This window comes from Platalea leucorodia (assembly GCF_965183815.1).
Source record: "Platalea leucorodia genome assembly, chromosome: 4".
Taxonomy (NCBI): domain Eukaryota; kingdom Metazoa; phylum Chordata; class Aves; order Pelecaniformes; family Threskiornithidae; genus Platalea; species Platalea leucorodia.
The window spans coordinates 97,040,631-97,063,049 of NC_138826.1; the positions used below are offsets into that span (position 1 = coordinate 97,040,631).

A 22,419-nucleotide genomic window follows, 5' to 3' on the forward strand; every position below is an offset into this window, starting at 1 on the left:
TCCAAAATAGGGTCACTGCATTCAAACTGCCTATAAGAATGGTCACAGGCCTGTGTAAATGTTTGGGTGTTTCTTGAATAAGTATTAATTTTCCCAAGACAAAAATATGCCTGAGACTCTTCCTAGGCACTTTTAATTTACTAGGATTGATGCAATCTTAGAGACTAACTTTCCTGCCTTTGAACAATTTGGACATTTCCTTATTCAGTGCACTTCAGAAATCTCATTCTTCCATAGTCAATTCTTCTTCCCTTATTTGTTGTATAGGGAGCCTGGGTATTCAGACTGAAGATGTTAATTCACTAAAGTAGTGTAGCACCTGAAACCTTGTGAATATAGCTTTTCATACCTTAGATACCTACAGGATTAAGTAACATATCTGCGGGGGGGGGGGGGGGAAGAGAGAGAGAAAAAAAATATGCAGCAGAGATTAGACTCATTGTGCCTAAATGATAAGATAAAGAACTTGTGCTGACTGTTATATGCCCAAATCACTCTTTGGATTTATCCCAAAATGATTTAGGGTAAAAAGTTCCATTACCTTTCACTCAAGGTAATGCATTTACTTGTGCATTTAAGTATTTTTAGAAAAACCCATCAGACCTTTCCAGTGTTTTTTAAAAACTTTCATCTGCCTGAGAAGGGTTTGTTTCAAATACAGCTTATTAATATAGAAAAGCTAGAGGAAATAATTTTCTTTTTTCATCCTGTTAGAAAAAGAGCAAATGTATTCCAACTTAATATCATGTCCTTGCAGTGATTTTCACTAGTGGCTAGTGTTTGTCAAGGCAAGCATATAATTTCAGATGCCTTAAAAGGACAAAGTCCTGATTTTCAAAAAGTATTAAAAAGTCAACCACTGTAGAACAGGCCCTTTCATGGTCGGCATCCAGTTACTAAGGACTTAATGTCAGATTTGGAAATGTGCCATAAGGCAATCCAAGTAAGTTTAAGCAACTGTAGAGAGAGAACAGAAACTTATTTTTGTTAAACTTGCTAAGTATTACTGTGTTTAACATGGATTAAAAAAGACTTCACTTACTTACATAATTAATTTTGGATTTAGTTGCTAAGATCTAGAAAAAATCTTTTGAATTTTTTTCTGTGACCATTTAAGAAATGAGAAAAGTACATGTTGTTCCATTTGTTCACATAAAATTCCTACTAATTTAAAGAGTAGGCAACATGAATGGGATCTCTTAATGATAAGCTAACAGTAATCCACAGCAGAGTTAACATGAAGCACAAGTTGCCTGGACTGTGAACTTTTAAACTCACCTGTAGAGTGATATTATTCAGACATTTTCCTTGTGTAAAATGTGATGTAATCAACAGAATTCTGTATAATCTGGCTGATATATGTGAGTTAAAGCAAAATGTCTAAATCTTCTTTTCAACATTTCTGTGAAAAAATAAACATTAGGTTTGGGGGAAATTGTTTTTAAAAATCTCAAAGTCATTGTCAGCCTGAGTACTCTCCAACTGTGAACAATCTATCAAGAAAGAAGTCAACATGTGGGGAAACCTGCAGCTACATAATTTTGTAGGATCAAAGGGAAGTTCAAGATTAATCTGTGTAATAAAATTCAAGCAGAACTAGGAGACAATTCAGCCTTGATTTTGACCTATCTAAGTTTTCTGATGGCAACCTGCTGTGCAAAGTATTAAATTATATAAAAAAATCAAGCCTCAGACTCATCGAACTTAACTGAGGCAGCCAAAAGCTCTTTTAAAGCCACTGAAAAGACTGACACCTTCAGAGAGTGACTCAATCCACGTAAGTCCTGCAGCATGCTCTGAAGGGCCCAGTCTTCAAAAGTCAGTTAAGCAGGGTTGTGCATATGAGTACAGCTTCAGTTAAATGGCTGAAGTTTGGTAAGTGAATCTGAGCCTAGAAGTTCTATGCAGGACTTGGTATTCCTTCTTGTCCTGGTTTTGGCTGGGATAGAGTTAATTTTCTTTCTGGCAGCTGGTATGGTGTTGTGTTTTGGATTTAGGATGAGAATAATGTTGATGATAACACACCGATGTTTTAGTTGTTGGTAAGCAGTCAAGGACTTTTCAACTTCTCATACTGGCCTGCCAACAAGAAGGTTGGTGGCGCACAAGAAACTGGGAGGGGGCACAGCCAGGACAGCTGACCCAAACTGGCCAAAGGGATATTCTGTACCATATGATGTCATACTCAGTATATAAGCTGGGGGAAACTGGCCAGGAGGGAACCGCTGCTCAAGGACAGGCTGGGCATTGGTCGGTTGGTGGTGAGCAATTGTTTTTCATTTGCATCACTTGTCTTTCTTGGGTTTTATTTCTCTCTCTTTTTGTTATTTTCCTTTTCATTACGATTTTTCATAATATTAATATTAATAATGTCATTGATAATAATAATTTATTTCCATTATTAAACTGTTCTTATCTCAACCCACAAGTATTCTCAGTTTTACTTTTCTGATTCTCTCCCCTATCCCATGGTGGGGCAGGGTGGGGAGTGAGCGAGTGGCTGTGTGGTGCTTAGTTGCCAGCTGGGGCTAAACCATGATGCTTCTTCATGAAGTAGCCCTAAAAAGTCCATTTAGATTCTGGATCCTACCATAAGAGCCGAGATCTTTTCTGCTAGTAGGACAGAACCATCTCCAAGGGACAATTATTGTTATCTTTCAGGAAAGAAAACACAATTTTAGAGACAGAGAGTGTTAGTCTGCTGTTTACTCAATGCTTTATGTCAGCTAACACCTGACATGGATGATTAAAAAGAGCAAAGAAAAAAAAGAGATATGAGAAATTAATTTTATCTCAACTGTTCTCCAAACTTCAGGCACAGAAGATATCTTTTTATTATTATTAGAACAGTGTGAGAAGATATTACCCTTAACACACGTGGTTTTCATGAAGAAGTACTTGAAAGATCATGGCATGGCTTTTCCATTTACCCTCTGTCACTCCAGACCTCTGGCAGGAGGAAAAAACATCTGATAACTGCTGAAATAAAATCCAAGGCATTTTGTTTAAAGCCTAAAAGTGGAGGTTTCCATCTTAGTCATAATTTTTGTTGGTATTTGTGAGCTCCTCTATTTCAAGCTTCACCTTGCTTCTATGTTTAGACATAATTGTTGTTTCCCTTTGGACACTTAACAACCTTCTTTTCACTGAAAATGAAGCCTTAAGAATTGGCTGACCTCACTACTAGGTGTTAGGTAATGCTATTATAGATTCTGCCAGGCATTTACAGAAATTTATTTCCCATTGTGGATATTCTTTAAAAATGTTTGTATCTTATCTTGTTCACAAGTTAAAAGATTCTGTAGTTGAGAGCGCTGTGGCAAAAGATATTTCAGCTTTCCTCTAGCACTTTGTTCCTCACAGTTTTATGTATTTCCCTGAATATTATTTCTATGTACCGTATCCACTGCTCTCCTCTCATCTACCAAATCAGTCATTTCTTTGTAAAGGTTATCTGATTGGTGTCAGCTCTTCAGGCTGAAGGAAGCCTTGAGCCTGAACATTGCTATTTTGTAGGTGTGTATATACTAACCATTCAGCTGTCATATAGAAGATAGTCAGTCTCAGCACCTTTCTCTCAAGATTTGTTTTAAAATAAAACACACCCCTGGGACCAGGATATGGTCCCAGGCAATGGATTCCAGTAAGCAGTGCTTCCTGGGACTGTTGTAGCCCCACAGAAGGTTACAGGTTTGGTTTCAGTTTTGCCACCATCAGCTTAAGCGCAGTGATAAAATATTGCCCTTCTTAGTCTGCCCATTTTGACTCTGGCACTCCAGAGCACGAGTCTTCCTGTGCACCTTTCTGGGAGTCTGGGTGGCATAGATGACAGATCTACTTCAGGGCCCAAGCATCCTAAACATTAGGGCTTCATGTATGTTGACCATAGTAACTAACTTTGCACACATATAGAAAACTGCCACCTGAATCTTTGTAATCTTTAACAATGACACTCATAAAGTGTAAAACATACATGATAATAATCATTAACATTGATATCAGTCTTAATATGTGCTTCTCAAAATGTTTTATGAAGATAATGTTTTTTCCTCCTTAGAGTAAGAGAACTGAAAGAAAAATATTTCCATTTACCGGATTTTTCAGACAGATACTGTGGGCCAAGTGTCCCACAGACAAAAGCAGCCAACAAAGAAATAATTGCTCCCAACTTAACATAGGGGATAGCACAAGTAAACAGAAGTTAAGGCTAAAAATTTCAGACTTTACTCAGCTGTTTGCTATTTAAAAACTGAGACTTTTCAGATGTTGCTGTTGAAGTGAACATTAAACATCTGTATAGAAAATGAGAACATTCAGTTACATTAGAAAGGATGTAAGATAAGTAAGGAATTTAAACTTTCATGCCTCAGGGCATAACACTAACATTAACTGCCTGGGGTTGGAAAGTAATTTCCCTTATGGCAGGTTATTCCAAACTCTTCATTATAGGAAGTATAACTTACTGACCCTTGTCAGGAACAGGTTACTAGACAAATGGACTACTCATCTGAACCCTTAAGATATTTCATGTCAGATTCAGAAACCATCCATTCATAATGAGGGAAGAACGTAGGAGAATAAAAGAAATGCATTTCTTTAATTGCAGACTCATCAAGAGCAGGTTAAAAAGTTAAGTACTATAGCCTGATCTTAGATCCTGAGACATCACAGTCCTACAGAAAACTCAGGACCATTTGTGTGATTAACCCTTGTAACCAAATGGATAAAATTAGAGTGACTGCTAAAAAATAGTTATATGTTTCATTTATTAATTGAAATGTGTATAAGAAAAACTATGAGGGTGGTACATTTTAGCTCGCAAAGGATGTAAAACTCAATTTTGACATTTAATAGAAGGATATGAGAAAAGGTTATATGTTAAATAAAATGCTGAGACATTTGTGAGTAGGATGAGGAACATAGTACACGATGTGGTGGGTTAATATAGTTCCAACAAGTTATCACAAATTAAACATTTTTTTAAATTGAAGTTTTTGTCACTGTATGATCAGGATAACCTGATATTCAGATACAGCTGCTGTATTTTTCAAATGTTCTACACCTTCAGGTTTTTAGTTACTAAATCATCCAAAGGTGAGACACTCATCCAATAACACTCTTAATAAATTCCAGTCAAGCAGATATTTGGATGGTGACATAGTTTGAGTATTGGCAATATTTTCTGTGTAATGTTCTGCTTAAAACTCTCTTGAGGTGCAATTACATAAACCAGCTTCTGGCTTATCTTTTATTTCACAAATTAAAAAACAAACAAATAAACCCACAGCATTCAGGGACATAACAGATAATGCTAGAACTTCCACAATAGGCTACATAATATTTTTTTAATTAAAAAACACTGGAAAACACTAGATGAAATTAAGTTTGTAGTTGTGGCATCAGATTTAATAATCTGTGCATTTACTTCACACAAGGGAATTATTGAAAAGGAGTACATATGCAGGGATGAGGACTTCAGCTCTTCTATCTCTGGGGTTCCTGGTCTATCCTCTAAGCCACCGCCATGTGGTTTTCTTGCAGCCTTTGTCCTCCAGCTTTCTTCAAGAACTTTAATTTATTTCTGCACAAAAACACAGCTTCATATGGATGGCTAGAAAGTGCTGCTACATATTATTTACACAAATCCAGTCTCTTTGGGTGAAATTTGATATTTATGGAAGGACATTTTCTACAGTATTTGCCATTAGTATGGCCTCATTACGTCTTATACAAGCCTATATTGCCACAGGAAACCTTAGCTCTAAAAGGATTCATCTTTCCATCTCACCATACTATGGTGGAGGGCTAAGCGGTTTAATTGGAATTTTGGTTTTCACTGATCTTTTTGTCTCATTTAGATTTGTATTTTATATCACAAATGGTACATTTGTGCATTAATTGTGCATGACAATGAATGACAGTGAATGACAGACAGTCTTGCCACTAAGAAGGTAGACTGTGACCTAAGAAATCCTGTTTTTTCTCCAAACCTATCATGATTATCTTGTATGACCTTGGACAAGATAAGAAGAATAGACCATGTTGGTGTGGGGAGGAAGAAAGTAATAATTTTCTTGATTGTAATAGTAATGACAGTAAAATATTCCAGACAGAGTGGATTATTCAATATTTAGCAAAATACCAAAGGATCATGGAAGTTGGACAAAAGCATGCAGGTTCATCAGCTGCTAGACCCCTGAGCAATACACCTACAGAATGATGCCTCTGACAGCTGTTTTACTTGTAATATGCTGGAAGTGTTCGGAGCTCTCTCTGATTTTAGTGTGGCAAACAAATCTAAATGAATAAAAAAGATTTGTAAAAACCAAAATTCTGCATAGCAAGAGCTGATATCTGTCATCACTCGACTTTACTACATTACTTTGAGTTCGTATGTCTTAGATGCAATCTTTGATGTCTTATAAGTGTGTTATTTCTTTAGTGTTAATAATACTTCAGGAGCCAGGCAGTGTAAACTGTTTGTTTACTAAAGCACAATCTATTGTCTTGGCTTTGCCTTCTTTTCCTTGGATAGTTCTGCATTAAATTCTCCATTTTGTAATGGCTTCAGACCTGAACAGCTAGTGCTTTGTGCATGCAATGACAGGTTGCTAGTTTTCATGTTGTATTTTCTAGGTATGTTATCTTAATGGATGAATAGACGAAAGAAAGGAAACTCACCCCATCTTCTGCTATGGTGAGTGTTTCTTTGTCACAGGGAATCCTGAACACCTAATTGAGAAAGTTCATATGCATTAGATGATCATTCATTACTTGCACCAGCTTTCCTGTTTCTCAATGGGCATTTTGGTTTTCTGTATGAAGCTGTGATGCTTAGACATTGCTGAGGTACATAGCTTTGCTCTGTCACTCTCTCAGATGCAGTTGCTCAAGTCTGCTAAGAGTACCAATTCTTCATCAGCTTGTAATATCTCTCCTTGCTCTACAACTGCACTCTGGCATCCAGAGGAAGATGCAATTCTATGTCTTGGGCTGCCAACTAGATTTAACTCCATTCACCACAACTTTTTGGACATGGCCATCCAGCCAGTGTTTTACCCAGTGAAGGGTACGCCCGTCCAAGCTATGAGCAGCCAGATTATCCAGGAGAATGCTCTCAGAAATGGTGTCAAAGGCCTTACTGAAGTCCAGGTAGACAATATCCACAGCCCTTCCCTCATCCACTAAGTGGGTCACCTTGTCACAGAAGGAGACCAGGTTAGTCAAGCAGGACCTGCCTTTCATAAACCCATGCTGACTGAGCCTGATTCCCTGGTTGTCCCATACGTGCTACATGATGGCACTCAGGATGATCGGCTCCAAAACGTTCCCTGGCACCGAGGTCAGATTGACAGGCCTGTATTTCCCTGGATCCTCCTTCCAGTCCTTCTTGTAGATGGGTGTCACATTTGATAATCTCCAGTCATCTGGGACCTCCCTGATTAGCCAGGACTGCTGATAAATGATGGAAAGTGGCTTGGTGAGCACTTCTGCCAGCTCCCTCAGTACCCTTGGGTGGATCCCATCTGGCCCCATAGACTTGTTTGTGTCTAAGTGGTGTAGCAGGTCACTAACTATTTCCCCTTGGATTATGGGGGCTTCATTCTGCTCCCCCATCCCTGTCTTTCAGCTCAGGGGGCTGGGTATAAAGAAAATAATCACACCTTTAAATATGTGGTTGTGTGTTATTGCAGCCGCTTGGTCCTTTCTGCTTTGGCAATATGGGTCTGCTCTTCATGCTTTGCATACTGCATGATCTGTTACGTTATCTTACTCAAATGCTTATGATTTCATCAAGCTATTTCCGTTAACTAAGCTATGTGATGATGTAAAATGTCATTCACATTAATCTAAAGGAAGTAGATATTGATGTAACTGCCTGCATGCCCAGCATCAAAAATGCCACCAAGTTTACCTATCACAGAATACCTAATCAGAGAATGTATAAAATAGCTGACGTGGATCTCAAGGTCTAGTTAATCTATCCTCCTGTCCAAAAGTACAAACATTCCTGATAAAAAATTTTAAAACCTTGCAATGAAAAATAATCTATTCCAATGTTTTATTATTTTTAAAATTCAAATGTTTCTTTCTCCATGTCTAACTTAAAAGCTTTATTGTTGCATTGTAAGTCTGTTAGTTCTCCTGTACGTGATGGACTTGTGGAACCAATGATTCTCTTCCACTTCACAGCAACCTTTCAAGATTTTGAAGACTGTGCCTCAGACTCTTCAGGCTAAATAATAAACTCAAGTTCTTCTTACATTTCTCATAGGTCATATTTTTCTGCTTTCTCTTCTTTTTTGTTGTTTCTCTCTAAAGACTCCAGTTGTCCCTCATTTTTTTCTGAATCTGGTGCCTAAAATCATACTGTAGATGAATGAAGCAGAAATATTGTTTCCTGTGTTTCCAGTGAGTACTGTTGTTTACAAAGTGTGGTATTTTCCTTATTCACAACCACATATTGTTGATTCATGATCAACTGCAATCCACTATAATCTACAAATTTTTCGTTTAACTTAATCCAGCATGTGTATGGATAATTATTCCACCAGACTCTGTGCTTATCATTATTGAATTCAGATCACTGCAGTCTAATACCATTCTCCAAAATGATGGCAGTCTTTACAACCATTGTAACTTCTTCAAACTTAATAGGCATATTCTCTATTCCATCATTCCATCATGTATATCCTATATAGCCACATAAATTCATAAATATTTATAAATATATGTATTCAAATATAGATGAATAAATATTCCTTGAGACATGTCACAGCTGAATACTTGGGACATTTAAACTTTCATAGCTTGTATAAGGTTATGTGATAAAGAGCTGGTCTTCGCGCAGACAAAGGAGCCCAGAGGAGCAATGGCAGCTGGGGGAAGCCAAATAATACCATGACTTAGCTCCCTGTGACTATTACAGGAGTCAGCAGACTGTGAAAGTCTCATCCTCACAGCCATAAAGGAGCACACAAGCATGATGGTGGGGGGGACCTCAATAATGCAGTCAGAGGCATGAACCCCTGAACCAGCCCCACAGGGGACAGCTAACAACAGCTGTCAGTGGGGAGGCTCTCTGGGTTACCCCACAGATTGGTGACACTGCCCAAGAGTATAAGGTTTGCTGTGGGGTGCAGAGAAGAGCATTTCAGTACTGCACAAGACTTGTTGTGGGATGTTTAGGGGACCAAAGTCAGGGAAACGAGCGTGGTTTGGGGAGGATCAAGTATGGAAAAATAGAGAGAGAAGGGTATGAAAGGAGCCAATCGCACATCAACAGGTGCTGGTCTGTCGATGCCTGAGCCTCATCAGTGCAGTCTGTCTCATCTTCTCATTAAACTCCATTTCTAGTCATTTTCCTGGGTGCAGCGCTCCCTGGGCTGTGTGCATGTGTGGGGAGGGTCTGAGTGCCAGTGGCTGGGGTGGACCAGGGGTGGGAAGCTTGTGGTGCCAGTATGGGGTGAGATGAGAGTGCTCTGTCAGTGAATGACACTGGGCAGCGCCAAGCCCGACCAGTTGGCAAGTCGGGAACATGGCCTGGAGGGCGGGGTGAGGGTGTCCCTAGAGGTGAGACCACACCTAAGAGAGGCACCATGGGGTCCCAGCCAGCTGCCAAGACTGTGGTTTGATTGGGAGACTCATTTGTGTGTGTACGTATGTGCATGGGGAGAGTGAGGATCCAGGTCCAACTACTGGATGGACTGGTTGTCTAAGCCCAGATACTGGGGGGATCCACCGGAGGGTGTCTGGGGGCTTGTTTGTCCAGGTCCAGCAAATGGGGAGACTAGGATTCTGTATACTGGGCAAAATGAGTGTCTGATGTTGGAGGCATCCATGCTGTATATATTTGTATATATTTCCCACTTACATATTTTCATCCTGATCAGCCAGTGAGAGGAACAGGATGAGGTCACTGGTGCCATCAGTGTTTAAGTAAGTACCAAGTGGGTTTGTCTTTGTTGATGCGTGTGGCCAGTCACATGTATATGGATGTAACATATGCGTTATACACAGTACCCAGACGGAATGCATGCTTGGCCTTGCTGCTGGATGGACCTGGGGACATGGAGCTGGAGCAGCCTCACCTCTGTTGGGCTGCAAGATCTGGCACCCCCTAAGAGCTTGCATGCAGCCCTTGGTTCTCTCTCATCTGTAATTTTATTCTCACATATCTCTGGATCCTTCTTCTACAAGGTCTGCAGTCCTAAGGAACTTCAGAGAATCTTTTTGGAAATGTAGCTGATGCAGACACATTTAGCTGTATCTTTAGACAACACAAATAGAAAAATATAATCAAGATAATAACCGAGGAACAAATGCCTTTGTTTTTGTTGATAACTCTCTGGCACTGGTTTTGCAGAATATGTACCAGTGAATCAGAACAGCCAATCAAATTTTCTAGCTTGTCAATATGTGTAAGAACTTCTACTCAGTTGATACTCAAGAGGAGGAGGAGGGAGGGACTGAACTAGTGGAAAGAAGGGAAATGAAGACCTGAACAACCAAGAGAAATAAAGCTGATCTAATCTGGTTTTGTTCCACTCTTTTTTATATTTGTCTCTTTCTGTCTCCTTTCATGGATGTGTGTTTGTATCTTTGTCACCAAAATTAATTATGACTGCAGTAAATTTCTTGAACTCATTTCAGTTTTTTTAATTAATTTGAAAAAAAAAAAAAAAGATTGCAAACTACTGTTCTCAATCACCCTATGCCAATCAAAATAATTGTGAATTTACTGCAATTAACACCCAAACAAACTGCATTAGTTTTAACTAAGATGAGTTCAGAGACCTATGGAACAGCTTTTTGGAACAAAGAAAGATCATGTCACATGTAGACAGTAAAATGTTCAGAGAGTCTACAGAGCTGGAGCATTTAAGAAGGTTAGACAGTAATAGAGAGTTTTCAGGGTGATTGAACCTATCATCATCTAACTGATATGCAGATGTGTGTCTTCAAAGAGCTATAGACTTATTTTCATCTTGTCTGCAGTTCTGATAATTACATGATTTTAGCTGAAATGTTTAAAGATCTTTTGTGTGATTTGTTAAATTTTTAAAGTACTATCCTATCTGAAGTAAAAGTCAATAAATATGAAAATAAGTTGGCTCATAATAATCTGCAGCTGAAAATGTGTCATTCTTCCAGTTCTTTTCACTTATAATGTGTGCAGAAGTTTACTGAGTATTCAGAGTTTATTTATAATATTAATTACATATTTATAGTATTGTCTAATATTTATAATCTAATTACATAGCTTCAAAGAAATGTTGCAATCAATACTAACAGTGATTTACTATACTTGAGAAATGAATGAAACATTGCCTTCAGATACTGCAATATAATTTGTATATTTTGACTGAATATCTACTTCAGCAAGATATCCAAGGAATGTTTATATAAAACACTCCTGAAAGAGAAATTAAAACTAAGTAATATGTACTCAGTTTAATAATAAACACAAGCTGCATTAAAAGAATAAAATCTCATTAGCTTTTTGAAAAAAATTTATGACATATGTGATTAACTTTTCAGCTATAGAAGTACTGATTCTTCAGTATTAGAAATTATAGGACAATCCAAAGCATATTACGTGTTTGGGTTTTTTTTCATATGCAGTCAATGATAATAATAAAGGTTCCATTCCCTTACTAAAGAAACAAGTTGAATGTAAAAGATTAAAATATTTTATTGAAGATTTTAATAATTTCTTATCCAGGGAAGCACCAGTACAGTCAAAACAAGTCAAGCATTTTACTGCTCCCAGAAAAATTCAAACCTTCTACAACCAGTTATTTCAAACCAAAATAGCGCACAAGGCACTACTGTTTGAGATTAAAAAAAAAACCAACAACCACCAAACAAACAGCTAAACGAAGCAAAACAAAACAAAACAAAACAAAACAAAACCAAAAACTTTACACTTAAGGTGGCATTTTAACATGAAGATGTCACATGTATTTTCTGATATGGTGCCTGATGTTAAAGCATACTTGGCAAAGCTCTTACAAGCTGCAACTCTTTGCAGCTCTTCCTGGCTAAACTTCACTTCAGTGTTTTTCCATCTGAATATTTAGATCATTCTTGCTCTCTCTGGAGTGGTTTGCGCTCCGGAGGTAGCATTGGCTGTAACTTCTGCCAGCGTTGTGGAGGCCAGAGGATATGAGTAGCTCGAGCATGTAGAAGTCCAAGAGAAACCTGTAACCAAAATATAAACCAGAGAGATTATTAAATACTTCAAATAAAATAAAATGTGGAAAATGTAAAGCACATGATGATTTGTTAGAGCAATGAGAAAATACAAAGTAGAGAACTTCACATGCATGAGAAGCATCTCATGCATGTAATGAGAGGAAAAGAAAAACTGCTTCAGTGACAATTTCTTTTTTTTTTAATAAAATATTTCATGGAACTCAAACCAGCTTGCTGAAATGCACTGGCCATAGTAAACATGAACTAGGAATGTTTTTTTCAGGTTCAAGAAAAACAGCTGGTCAAAACAGGTGAGGCATTCTATAATCCACTGAAAGCTTTCCATTATCAGTTATTCTGGGTACGGCAGAACAAGGCTCAAGTACCTATTCTGAATAAGTTAAACAGAACTTGTGTCTTGCATTTGAGCTATGTACACTAACCACACCAGGACAGTGGCTTTTCTAAATATGCTCTGCTTTCTATTTATCACTGTCCTTCAAAATTCCATTTTGTCTCCAACCAAAAATGGAAATTACTGTAAATTGTAAATATTTCCCTGAGGATGAAAATGTATTTCTGATTGAATTATTTGAAACACATCTACAGATCAAATATTTTTGAAGTTCTAGGACTACTTACGCTTCATTCATGTTTCGTAAACATCTTTTACCATATTATTATTTTTTATTGTTTTACTTCAGTAAATCAAAATAAAAGTGAATACTGATATTGCTTACAAATGAGTCACTTATTATAGGTGGCATTTTTTAGAAAACTGAATTGCTTAGAAAACCTTAAGAAAATTACAAACAAGGCTCTTTTCAAATATGGTATGAAATGGCTAGACTAAGAGTAACTGAGAATAGAACAGTCACATTTTCAGATTGAGATAAAAAGACAGGCCTTCTATGTCCGTACTTAACATTGAAATTAAGTAATATGGTATGGAGTTAATCTCACTTAATTTGAAAAGCCTGCAGGATACACTTCTGCATCTTAAATTATTTCTTTAGACTACTTCTGGAGACAATAGTGAGTAATAAGCTTCCCACCAACTATAAAATATCCAGTTCCAATAGAAAAGTTACAAACAGGACAAAAACATGGTTAGAAATACTGAAATCTCTCTATATGTGAAAATATTAAATAATTCAGACTCCTGAAGAGAAAACAGGGTCAGAAGTCTATAAAATTATGAATGGCATGGATGCACAGGCTTTATTTGCCTATTATGTCATCATTTCTCATAAGAATGAGGAAACATCATATAGCATTATCTTAAAGAATTTTTAAAGCCAACAAAAAGGAAATGCTTCTTCAGAGTGTGCATGATTACATCTTACTTACATACATTACACAGGATACTGAAGAAACCAGAAAAGAATAACAAAGTGGTTCAAAAAATAATAATAGAAGCAAAGTCCATCACACATAATTGAACATAAACAAAGTAACAGTGTAGGCTCCATAATCCACATTAGGAAACACTGAGTGAAAAATTATATAATGTTTGTTCTTATGCTCTAATGATCTGGTATTGGCTGTTGTGAGAGCCAAGAATTAAATGGATTTCTGGTTTAAACTTGTACATTCCTGCTTAAATTTTTATGTAAACTCAGTTCTTCAGTTCCATTCCATTACTCATCACAAAAAAAAAGTTATTTCAGTAAGCAGGTAATTCAGCATTTTATGCAAATAGACACCAAATAGGCCCCTAGGAATATCTTCAGCTAATTTTCTTGATTTAATTTCATAGGATTAATGTATATTCACCAGTCTCTCTCTACTACATAATCAAATCAGTGAAGCTGAAGTGGTCTATATCTAATTCCATATTCTGTAGCTTGATGAAGCAGGTGCTGAATTACTTGAATATAATTTGGTTACTTAATAACCCACAATATCTAAAAGAATCTGAAGTAGATCACTGAAATTGCAGGCTAGCATCATATATCATTTGCTTGATCCCTTGCAAGGATCACTTGTTTCCCTGATCCATTGCAGCTTTTTTCCTACAGTTAAGCAAAGGACAGGCTGCTAAGTCACAACTCCGTTTTGATAGGATTTAGCTACATTTTTTTTTTTTTTTGACATACTTCTGTGTAGTTTGTTGGGTATTTATGGAATTCACAATATCCGTTATCTTAATTATCCCATAAAGTAGTCTGCAAATGTAATATTGCCACGGGGATTTGTTCCATGAGTATACAGCATGATGGCACACACATTACAGGCTGGTGCCAAAACATAAAACCACAGCAAACCCCACCACTGCATATAAAATGTGACAGCATTAGTACAGAGAAAAATGTTAAAATACTCTTCTCAAACACAAATAACATCCCATTTTCAAAGCTCTGTGTTTTTCTCAGTGCGTTGCTTGTTACTGATGTCAGTAGGAGGTCTGCACGCAGACTGAGAATGTAATAAATGAATCAAAACTTGTTTGAAGCTGAAGCTGGGAATAATTTTGCCCAGAGGATTACTTCTACTGACCATCATCTGACTTGAAACTAATAAAGAAATATCCTTCCTATAAACCTGATTTACAGGACAACATGACTAGGGTTAAAAAGGAAAAATGAGTATTGTTGGGTGATGGAAGTCTTTACTAAATAACAAATGACACTGATGCTGTAGGGCTTCTTTTATAATAACTTAAAGGCTCACTTTAAAAGCACCTTGATGTTTGACTTCTGCAAACAACCTTAATAACTTTTGTCCATTGCCTATTATTATTCTGTAGTTACCACAGCAGCCATGAATTTCACTGAGGAAGAACAGAATTGTTCACAGAGAATAACCTGCCCTTGTTAATGGATTTACCCTCATCAAGGTTAGATATGGACAAAAGGTGAACTGAGTGGCTACGCTTTCTGTTGCAATAGTGAAATGCTGAAATAATATATTAAAAAAGAGACTAATCAATTCCCTTACAGACATCATCTACTCTCTTCACTTAAGAAAATAAGTTTACCCCCTTGAAACACTGTCTTAACTATAAGAAAAATTAGTACTTTACAGGCGCAAATTCTTTGAGGAACATATTTCATTTACAGACATGAGTAAGAGATGCCAGCAATCTAAATAGTTGATTTTTATTTCTACATTATGATCTGTTTATTATTCTTGCTGTGGCAACAACAGACGCTATGTTGAATTGAATCCATATTATTCTCCCTAACCTGAGCTGTTTAGGTATTAGTTCTATTTTTTTTTTTATTTATTTTGAATATTTAATTGAACAACTGAGATTTCATTCTGTTAACATAGCAATTTTATCTGCAAAATAAGTTTTGAATGAATAATGCTGTTTTGACACTGTTACTGTGATAAAAGCATATGTCCTCAGAGTCTGCTCATTGTTAGCATGTTAGTCGTATGGAGATTGATTAGTTTTGGCACTGCACTAGGGAAAGATAAGCCTAAGCTTGATAGTGCTATCTGCATTGGTATTTACAACTCTCTTACTCATTCTGTCCTAACAGGTTGGGATAAATGCACCTTTATTAGTATAGAAACTTATATTACTTTCACTTCTCCTGGTTCCAAAATACGTCATTTTAAAATACTCATTGATTTACAGACTGTACTCTCCACCTCTTCTTGTCTGTTTGCCATTTGACACCTTCACTGTCTCTTACCATGATGCCTTTTCTAATCCCAAATCACAGTGGCAAAAGCAGCATTCAGACTGTGCAAGAATCCTGTATAGATGCAGCATGCAGTGGCGCACCCAAATTTTCTATGGAAATCTAGGTCTTCGGTTCGTATTTCAAGAAAAGGTAAATTCCAGGTAAGGATGTGACCCTAACAAGGCTATTCTCAACTTTGTCAGGATATGTAAAGTCTATCCAACTTGCTAAATTCAGGTACAACTGCTCCTAGTTGTGAGTTCACTTTATGTTAGGTGCACTCCCCACGGATTTCTCTTTGCTTCTTTTTTCCTTGAACCTTTGGTGATTTTGCTCTAGCTTAAACAGCCAAGATTTGAAATTCTGTAACAACATTAAAACAAGAAAGTACAGAACCACTGAATATAACCTGAAAAACAGCAACGCAGAACCAAAAAGCCCAGGCCTTTACAACCTTTTCTAAAGCTAGACTTCCTAACTAGTCAATTTGCTAATTAGAAGTAATAGTAAGACAAAGAGACAAAAAACAATGCAAGAATGTTTGTTCAGCTGTTATTGTAGCCCTGTAAGCCAGTATTGCCATTGTTAGTAACAAGCTGTAGACTTTGTACCAGCTCTGCAAGGCCTCAAGATTAATTTCTAAGGCTTTGTCTGAACTTCCCTTGCCTGTCTGGAGTTTTGATTTAGGTTCTTTAGCTGCAACAATTTTTCTAATGATCAGGTGACTACTGTCTAATTTGTTGCATTTTCCTTATATCCTTTATATTTATTTATACTTGCATAATCTTGTGATATAATCAAAGTTTTTACATATACAGTAATTATTCTGTGTAGAATGAAATGTTTATGACTAACATAATAATGTGGTTTACAAGACTATAGAAATGGGATAATAAAGACTGCAGGCCTATAAGCAAGTTAGCAATGGACATTCAAAAAAAAAAAAAACAAACTGGCTGAGGAGTTGGCCATGATGATTTTAAGGCTAATAAAGAGAAAAAAAGGTTTGGAAGAACAAGGAATGTACTAACATATGTAAAACAAAATACATAATAAGTATAGATAAAAAGTGATGTTGCCAATCAATGAAGAAAGAAAAAGGCAAAAAAAAACATGTTAGAAAATGTACTAAATAAGCCCCATGTGGAACTGAGAGTGAGGAAGAAGAAACCATCAACAGCACTGTCCTCCTAGTGAAGAATTCAGGATGCCAACAACTCACTAAACCACCCTTTTCTCTTCTTTTTGAGGAGGATGGGTGCTGCCAACCTTAGGACCTAAAGGGGCAGCATAAACAATGAGAAAAGGGTAGATACTTGAAAGTGTTTGTGTGACATTTTTAAACTATACTTTTACTGAGACTTGTGCATTAATTTGATAATTTGGAGTGTGAATGGTAATATCATTGTAACTGGACTAACCACATTAATGGTCTAAGTAAAATGCAGTAAAGTGTTAAGATTTTAATGCAACTATCCTTCAACTGGTGGCTTTCTGTATGAGAAATGTTTGCCTTTTTGCTCATAACAAAGTTTTGACTGTAACATTATGTTACTGCTGGTTTCCTAGTTGAGACTACATAAACTCTCATTAAGTGGTGCAAAATACAGAAAGATTATCGTATTTTCCTCACTTAGTATCTCTTTTCTTATTTTTCCTAAACAAAAATGGTGATTTTGATGAAATCTTAATAAACACATTTTGGTTTCACTGTTTCTTCTGCTTCAAAAAAAAAAATGCATTCAAGATCAGAAAAAAGAAAATTAAATAGACTGTTTTATTATTATTATTTTCTGACAATGTATTTTGATTTGGGGGGATTGTGACTGAATTTAACTTAGTTATTTCAATAAAAATATGAAATATACATGAAATGTTTACATCTTTGTGACAGAAGGTCCTGTAATAAACATATTATGAAGTATAAAATAACATAAGAAATCTGGGAATATCTAGATCAGTCACAGAATATAATAGGAAATGTAATAGGAAGATAATAAAGCAGAGCAGTAATCCTTACCATTGGATCAACACAACAATCCACTATGAGAGTGTACTTGAATAAGTACTTGAATACAAATATGCTTCTTCTTCTGAAGAAATACTAAAAAATAGTATCTAAAAAATGGTCTTGTTTCATCATGTTTAATCCTCGAAAAATTTAATATTAATTTGTATTTTGTCTCCTGGTCTCATTAATAAATGTTTAAATTGTGCAAATCCTCTAAAATACCACTGGAAGAGAACAATAATAGCTACGTAACAAACTAGAAACAGAACTAAATAACAAGCGCCACAGATTATAACCTGTGTACTTGAGAAATTTCATCAACAGCCAGAAAATCACAATTTTAAAGGCATGTATCAGCCTCTGGTTTTGAAGAGTCACTTTTGCTTTAGTCTCTTAAGCTGAGTAATATTCTAGCAATATTGCACAGGCCTTCCAAATGCCATGGCCAATGATAAACATGCAAACACAAAAAATTAAAATTCTCTGAAACTAAAAAGAGAAAAAAATACAAACACACACATTGTTTCAAATTACATTTTCTGTTCTCCAAAGTAATATGTTCTCATTACATTTTTTTTGATCATATGCAGGTTAGTAAAGAAGCTTTATATACAGCCTTTCAGATGCTCAGCATCATGGAATATCAGCTGTATTCAAAACTTTCTTCTCAAATTTTCTGTTTCCTAACACAAACTCATTGGGGATGGCAGGGAGTAATTCTGTAGCAGTAGAGGTCTATTCAGACTATATTTTGCTGGCTGGATACTTGCTACTGCCCAAAGAGGTTCTGAAAGGTGCCAATACGTTAGGTGAAAAATCCTTTCATATGGAGAAATCCTGGGTGATTTATAAATGGCACCATTTGAGCAGACATACAGCTTTAATGTCTTTTTCCAAATCTAGGAGTTCATAGCCCTGCTACCTATATCCTATTAGCCAATTACCTGTAGTTTGACTATACTGAAATTCTGGAAGATTGGGAATGCTAAATTTGTGTGGAGGTTGAAAACTGTGTAAAGGGACCAGGCTAATGAGAAAGGCGAGAAAAAAGTTCTAGAATATTTCAGCCCCCAAAATATCAAAAACAAGCTCAGGACAGAAACATTTAGGCAACTATGCAGTGTTTCAGCTATAATACTAACGAAAATATATAGCGTGGGATAGCTATCTGTGTCAAATTAGATTGCTTGTCCTTAAGAAAGGTTGTTGCGCTGGGTTTTGATATTAGATTGTAGGTGTAAAACAGTCTCACAGAGAATTCTCCCAGTAAATTAGTCTCTTCAAAAAATCCATACTTTAATAGAAAGTAAACATGATTGCTATTACATTTCATTTTCTGTACATGGTTGAACTTTGAAACAACTACTATCAAGTGCAGTAGCAGGAAAAAGGCTCAATAAAAATAAAATCCTGTGGATTACAGTAAAATCCCAGAGAAACCACTTCCTCTAGTAGAAGTATCTGGGATAATGAACAATGGCAGAAGAAACAAATATCCTTGACCTCCTTTTATGAATGTAAGAATAACACAAAGATGAGAATCAGTAAATTATTTTGTAAATAAAACCATACCACAACAGATGTTCTTTAACTTATATCAGCTCACTGAAGGTTGGCATAACAAGATGTAAACTAGCTCATGAATACAAAAAAAAAAGTGATAGATTCCTTTCAGCTACATAGCAAAATACTAGATTCTTCATCATTCTTTCCTCTCATCCCTGAACAAATCAGACCTAATGGAGCCATACAGATCTAGTGACAAAGAAAAGAATGCAGCCCATTAATTTTGTTAGTAAGTGTTCCGTTACGGTTCCATTAGTTTGATAGCTGAAGCAGCAGCTCCAGCTACAGATAAAACATCCCATATGTGTTTTCTTTCACAGAGCTACTGTATAATCAGTAAAGGTCCTTATTAAAGTTATCAAATTCGGAAGTCTTCTATCTAAATAGATAGAAAATATAGTATAAAAAATCTGAAAATACATAAATGACAATTATTTTATTTTAAGAAAGTTTTAAACAGTGAAAATAGACACTCAAAAGGGATGCACATATACTACACATATATGCACAGACATAATCACAAAATAAGATGGAAAAGAGAGAAATATGTTTCAAATGCAATGGATGATTCCCAGAATGAATAAAATTTGCATGTTAGCACAGAGTAGCTGTCTGAAATTAGTATAACAATTGTGACTGCTCCAATCCAACATGGTTTTGCAATTTAAGCTATTCATATCGGAAGAGGTGAGCACAGTCGCTGCATTGTAATAAAAGCTCAGGTTATTGATTGAATTGAAAAAATGTAATGTACTAAATATCAAAATAACTGGGTTGCATTCTCATTTGTTCTATCGTCTACATGTCTGTGTTAAACCTAAAGTTACAAAAGAGGTAAAGGAAGGAAATGGTCACTGAAAATAGAATATATTTCACATATGAGATTTTTCTACACTTAGATGTGCAGACAGAGAGCAGTTAACTTTGAACCATAATTTACATTCATAAAAGTAGAGCAGATTTAAAGCAATTCAGTATAGTGTATTTTTTAGTCAGTTCATGAAGAAATCAGCTGTCAATGCCGTTGACTAAATTAAATACAGTAACAGGCTTGGTACAAATATTCTATGAGCTGAATTCTACCTCAATGCATTTTCTTGGAATTGTCAAGGCTATATTATTGAAAGGGACACTATAGCTAATTAACTTCTTCAGTCCTTCCCGGTTTCTTCCTCTGTGTTTTCTAAAGACATCTTTTTAAAATAGAGGTGAACATATATAACCCAGCACTACTACTGTTCCATCTTCATTAAGTATAGCATTCTTAGAAATTATTCTTTATTGCTTATGATTAACAGAACCATTATGCTAAATAGGTCTACAAAAAGATTTACAAACCAATCTATTATTTATTTTAGCTTTCTAGTAATAAAAGTGGTGAAAGAATTTGCTTAGAGCACAGTATGATGTGCTTTGCATGCTGGATATACATAAATATCATTTAATAGTTAAAAGCTTTTTAATATTTCACTGGGTGATGCACAAAATTCCTAGACTAAATAGGATTGTCACTAAGTCATGTAACCCAACAGAAGAACAAAATGTACTAATAGCTTTCATGAAAGAGCCCTACATTAAAAAGCAGTAATGTATTTGCAATTCAATATTTTAAGAATTGATAAATCAAGTGGCAGGAAACAATTATTAAAACACATTCATTATCTTCCCTAGAAAGCATTAGCTATATCCCAAATCTATGCATATTAATTATTCAGTAATACATAAAAGCCTTCAATGTGAATTCCTGTTCAGCAACGTATTGTGTCAGTGCCAACAGTCAGAAGAATGGCAAGCTTAGTGACATTTTTCAGCTTACTACACTGATATTGATTATGTGCATTGTCTTTCTTGACTGAATACTTAGGACACTATACAGAAATGCTGTACATTGCAAATTAAGTTGATTTCCATTTTTGTTCCATTGTGTGTCATTAATTTAGAGTTTCATTCTAAAGCTTTGGCAAACACAGCAGTACAGTGCAATGAGTACAAGGGAAGGAGTCACAAAGCAGCTCCGAGAGCTCACACGCTACCCAGGGATTGCACTCATCCTCTCACTACCCCACTCCTCTGCAGACCCAATTCACCCCTGCGGGCTGGTGCTTGAGCAGATGGAACCATGCCCTCTGCCTCGTCACCCCTTTTTTGTGGTGCTCTGTGCTTCCAGGAGAGCTGGACAGAGGTGTCCCAGCACTGCTCTGGCCATGGACATTTACTGTGACGCTCTGTGCAACACCAGGGAGAGCTCTGGCATATTCCTGCTCTGCTTCCACTGCACACTCACAGATGAAGCAGGCCCTAATGATGAGTGACTAGTACTGCAAAGCTGAGCAAACAACTAAGAAGATAGATGAAATTTCACCAAATTTCCAGAAGTATGACTGTGCCAGCGATCATATGCATGCAAGCTGGGAGAGATGACATTTCAGACTCATTCAGGATAAATAAAAGGAAAGGAAGGAAACAGTAGGCTTTGATTTCTAGATACAGGCAAACTCTTCTTTAAGACAAGTGATATGTAAAAAAACCCCACATACTAGTTACCTCTTGCATCTAATTTATATTCTTCATATTCTTTCCAGAAAAGTACCTGATCTCATAGGTCAAAAATCAGGGCTATTTATGAACTTAGAGAAGTATCGACACTAAGGGGTGTCATGGAGGACATCCCATCCTGCTGTTGCCTCGTCTGCTGTTAGGAGCGGCTCCAGCCTGAGTGGCTCCCTCAGTGAGTGCTGTGATGGGGCAGCATTGGGAGCAGCAGACCCCAGATGTCTGGGAAAGTTCATTAAGTTAAATTTTACTTGGCAGATACCTGGCAGTCAGGCAAGATCATGTTACAGCAATTATCAAATGCTGAGGTAAGAAAAAAAAAAAGGCCAAGTAAAGAAGGCTAGCAGTAGCCAGAAAAGCTAATTCAAGGGAATAGGTGAGAAAATACCTCTTAATTAAAACAAAATGGTACAACACCTTATGATATTACAATTGTTACTGGACAAAGCAAGC

At 36.5% G+C, this 22,419-nt stretch overlaps 1 protein-coding gene across 1 annotated transcript in view; it reads right to left on the reverse strand.

The window, feature by feature from the left end:
- Positions 1-12,084: 12,084 nt before the first annotated feature.
- IMMP2L (inner mitochondrial membrane peptidase subunit 2) overlaps positions 12,085-22,419 on the reverse strand; it is a gene marked incomplete at its 3' end in the record, with an annotated part of 475,151 nt that continues 464,816 nt past the window's right edge. The window contains exon 6 of the mRNA XM_082311230.1: positions 12,085-12,204. Coding sequence (XP_082167356.1) covers positions 12,085-12,204 — 120 coding nt within the window. The remainder of the gene's footprint in view (positions 12,205-22,419) is intronic.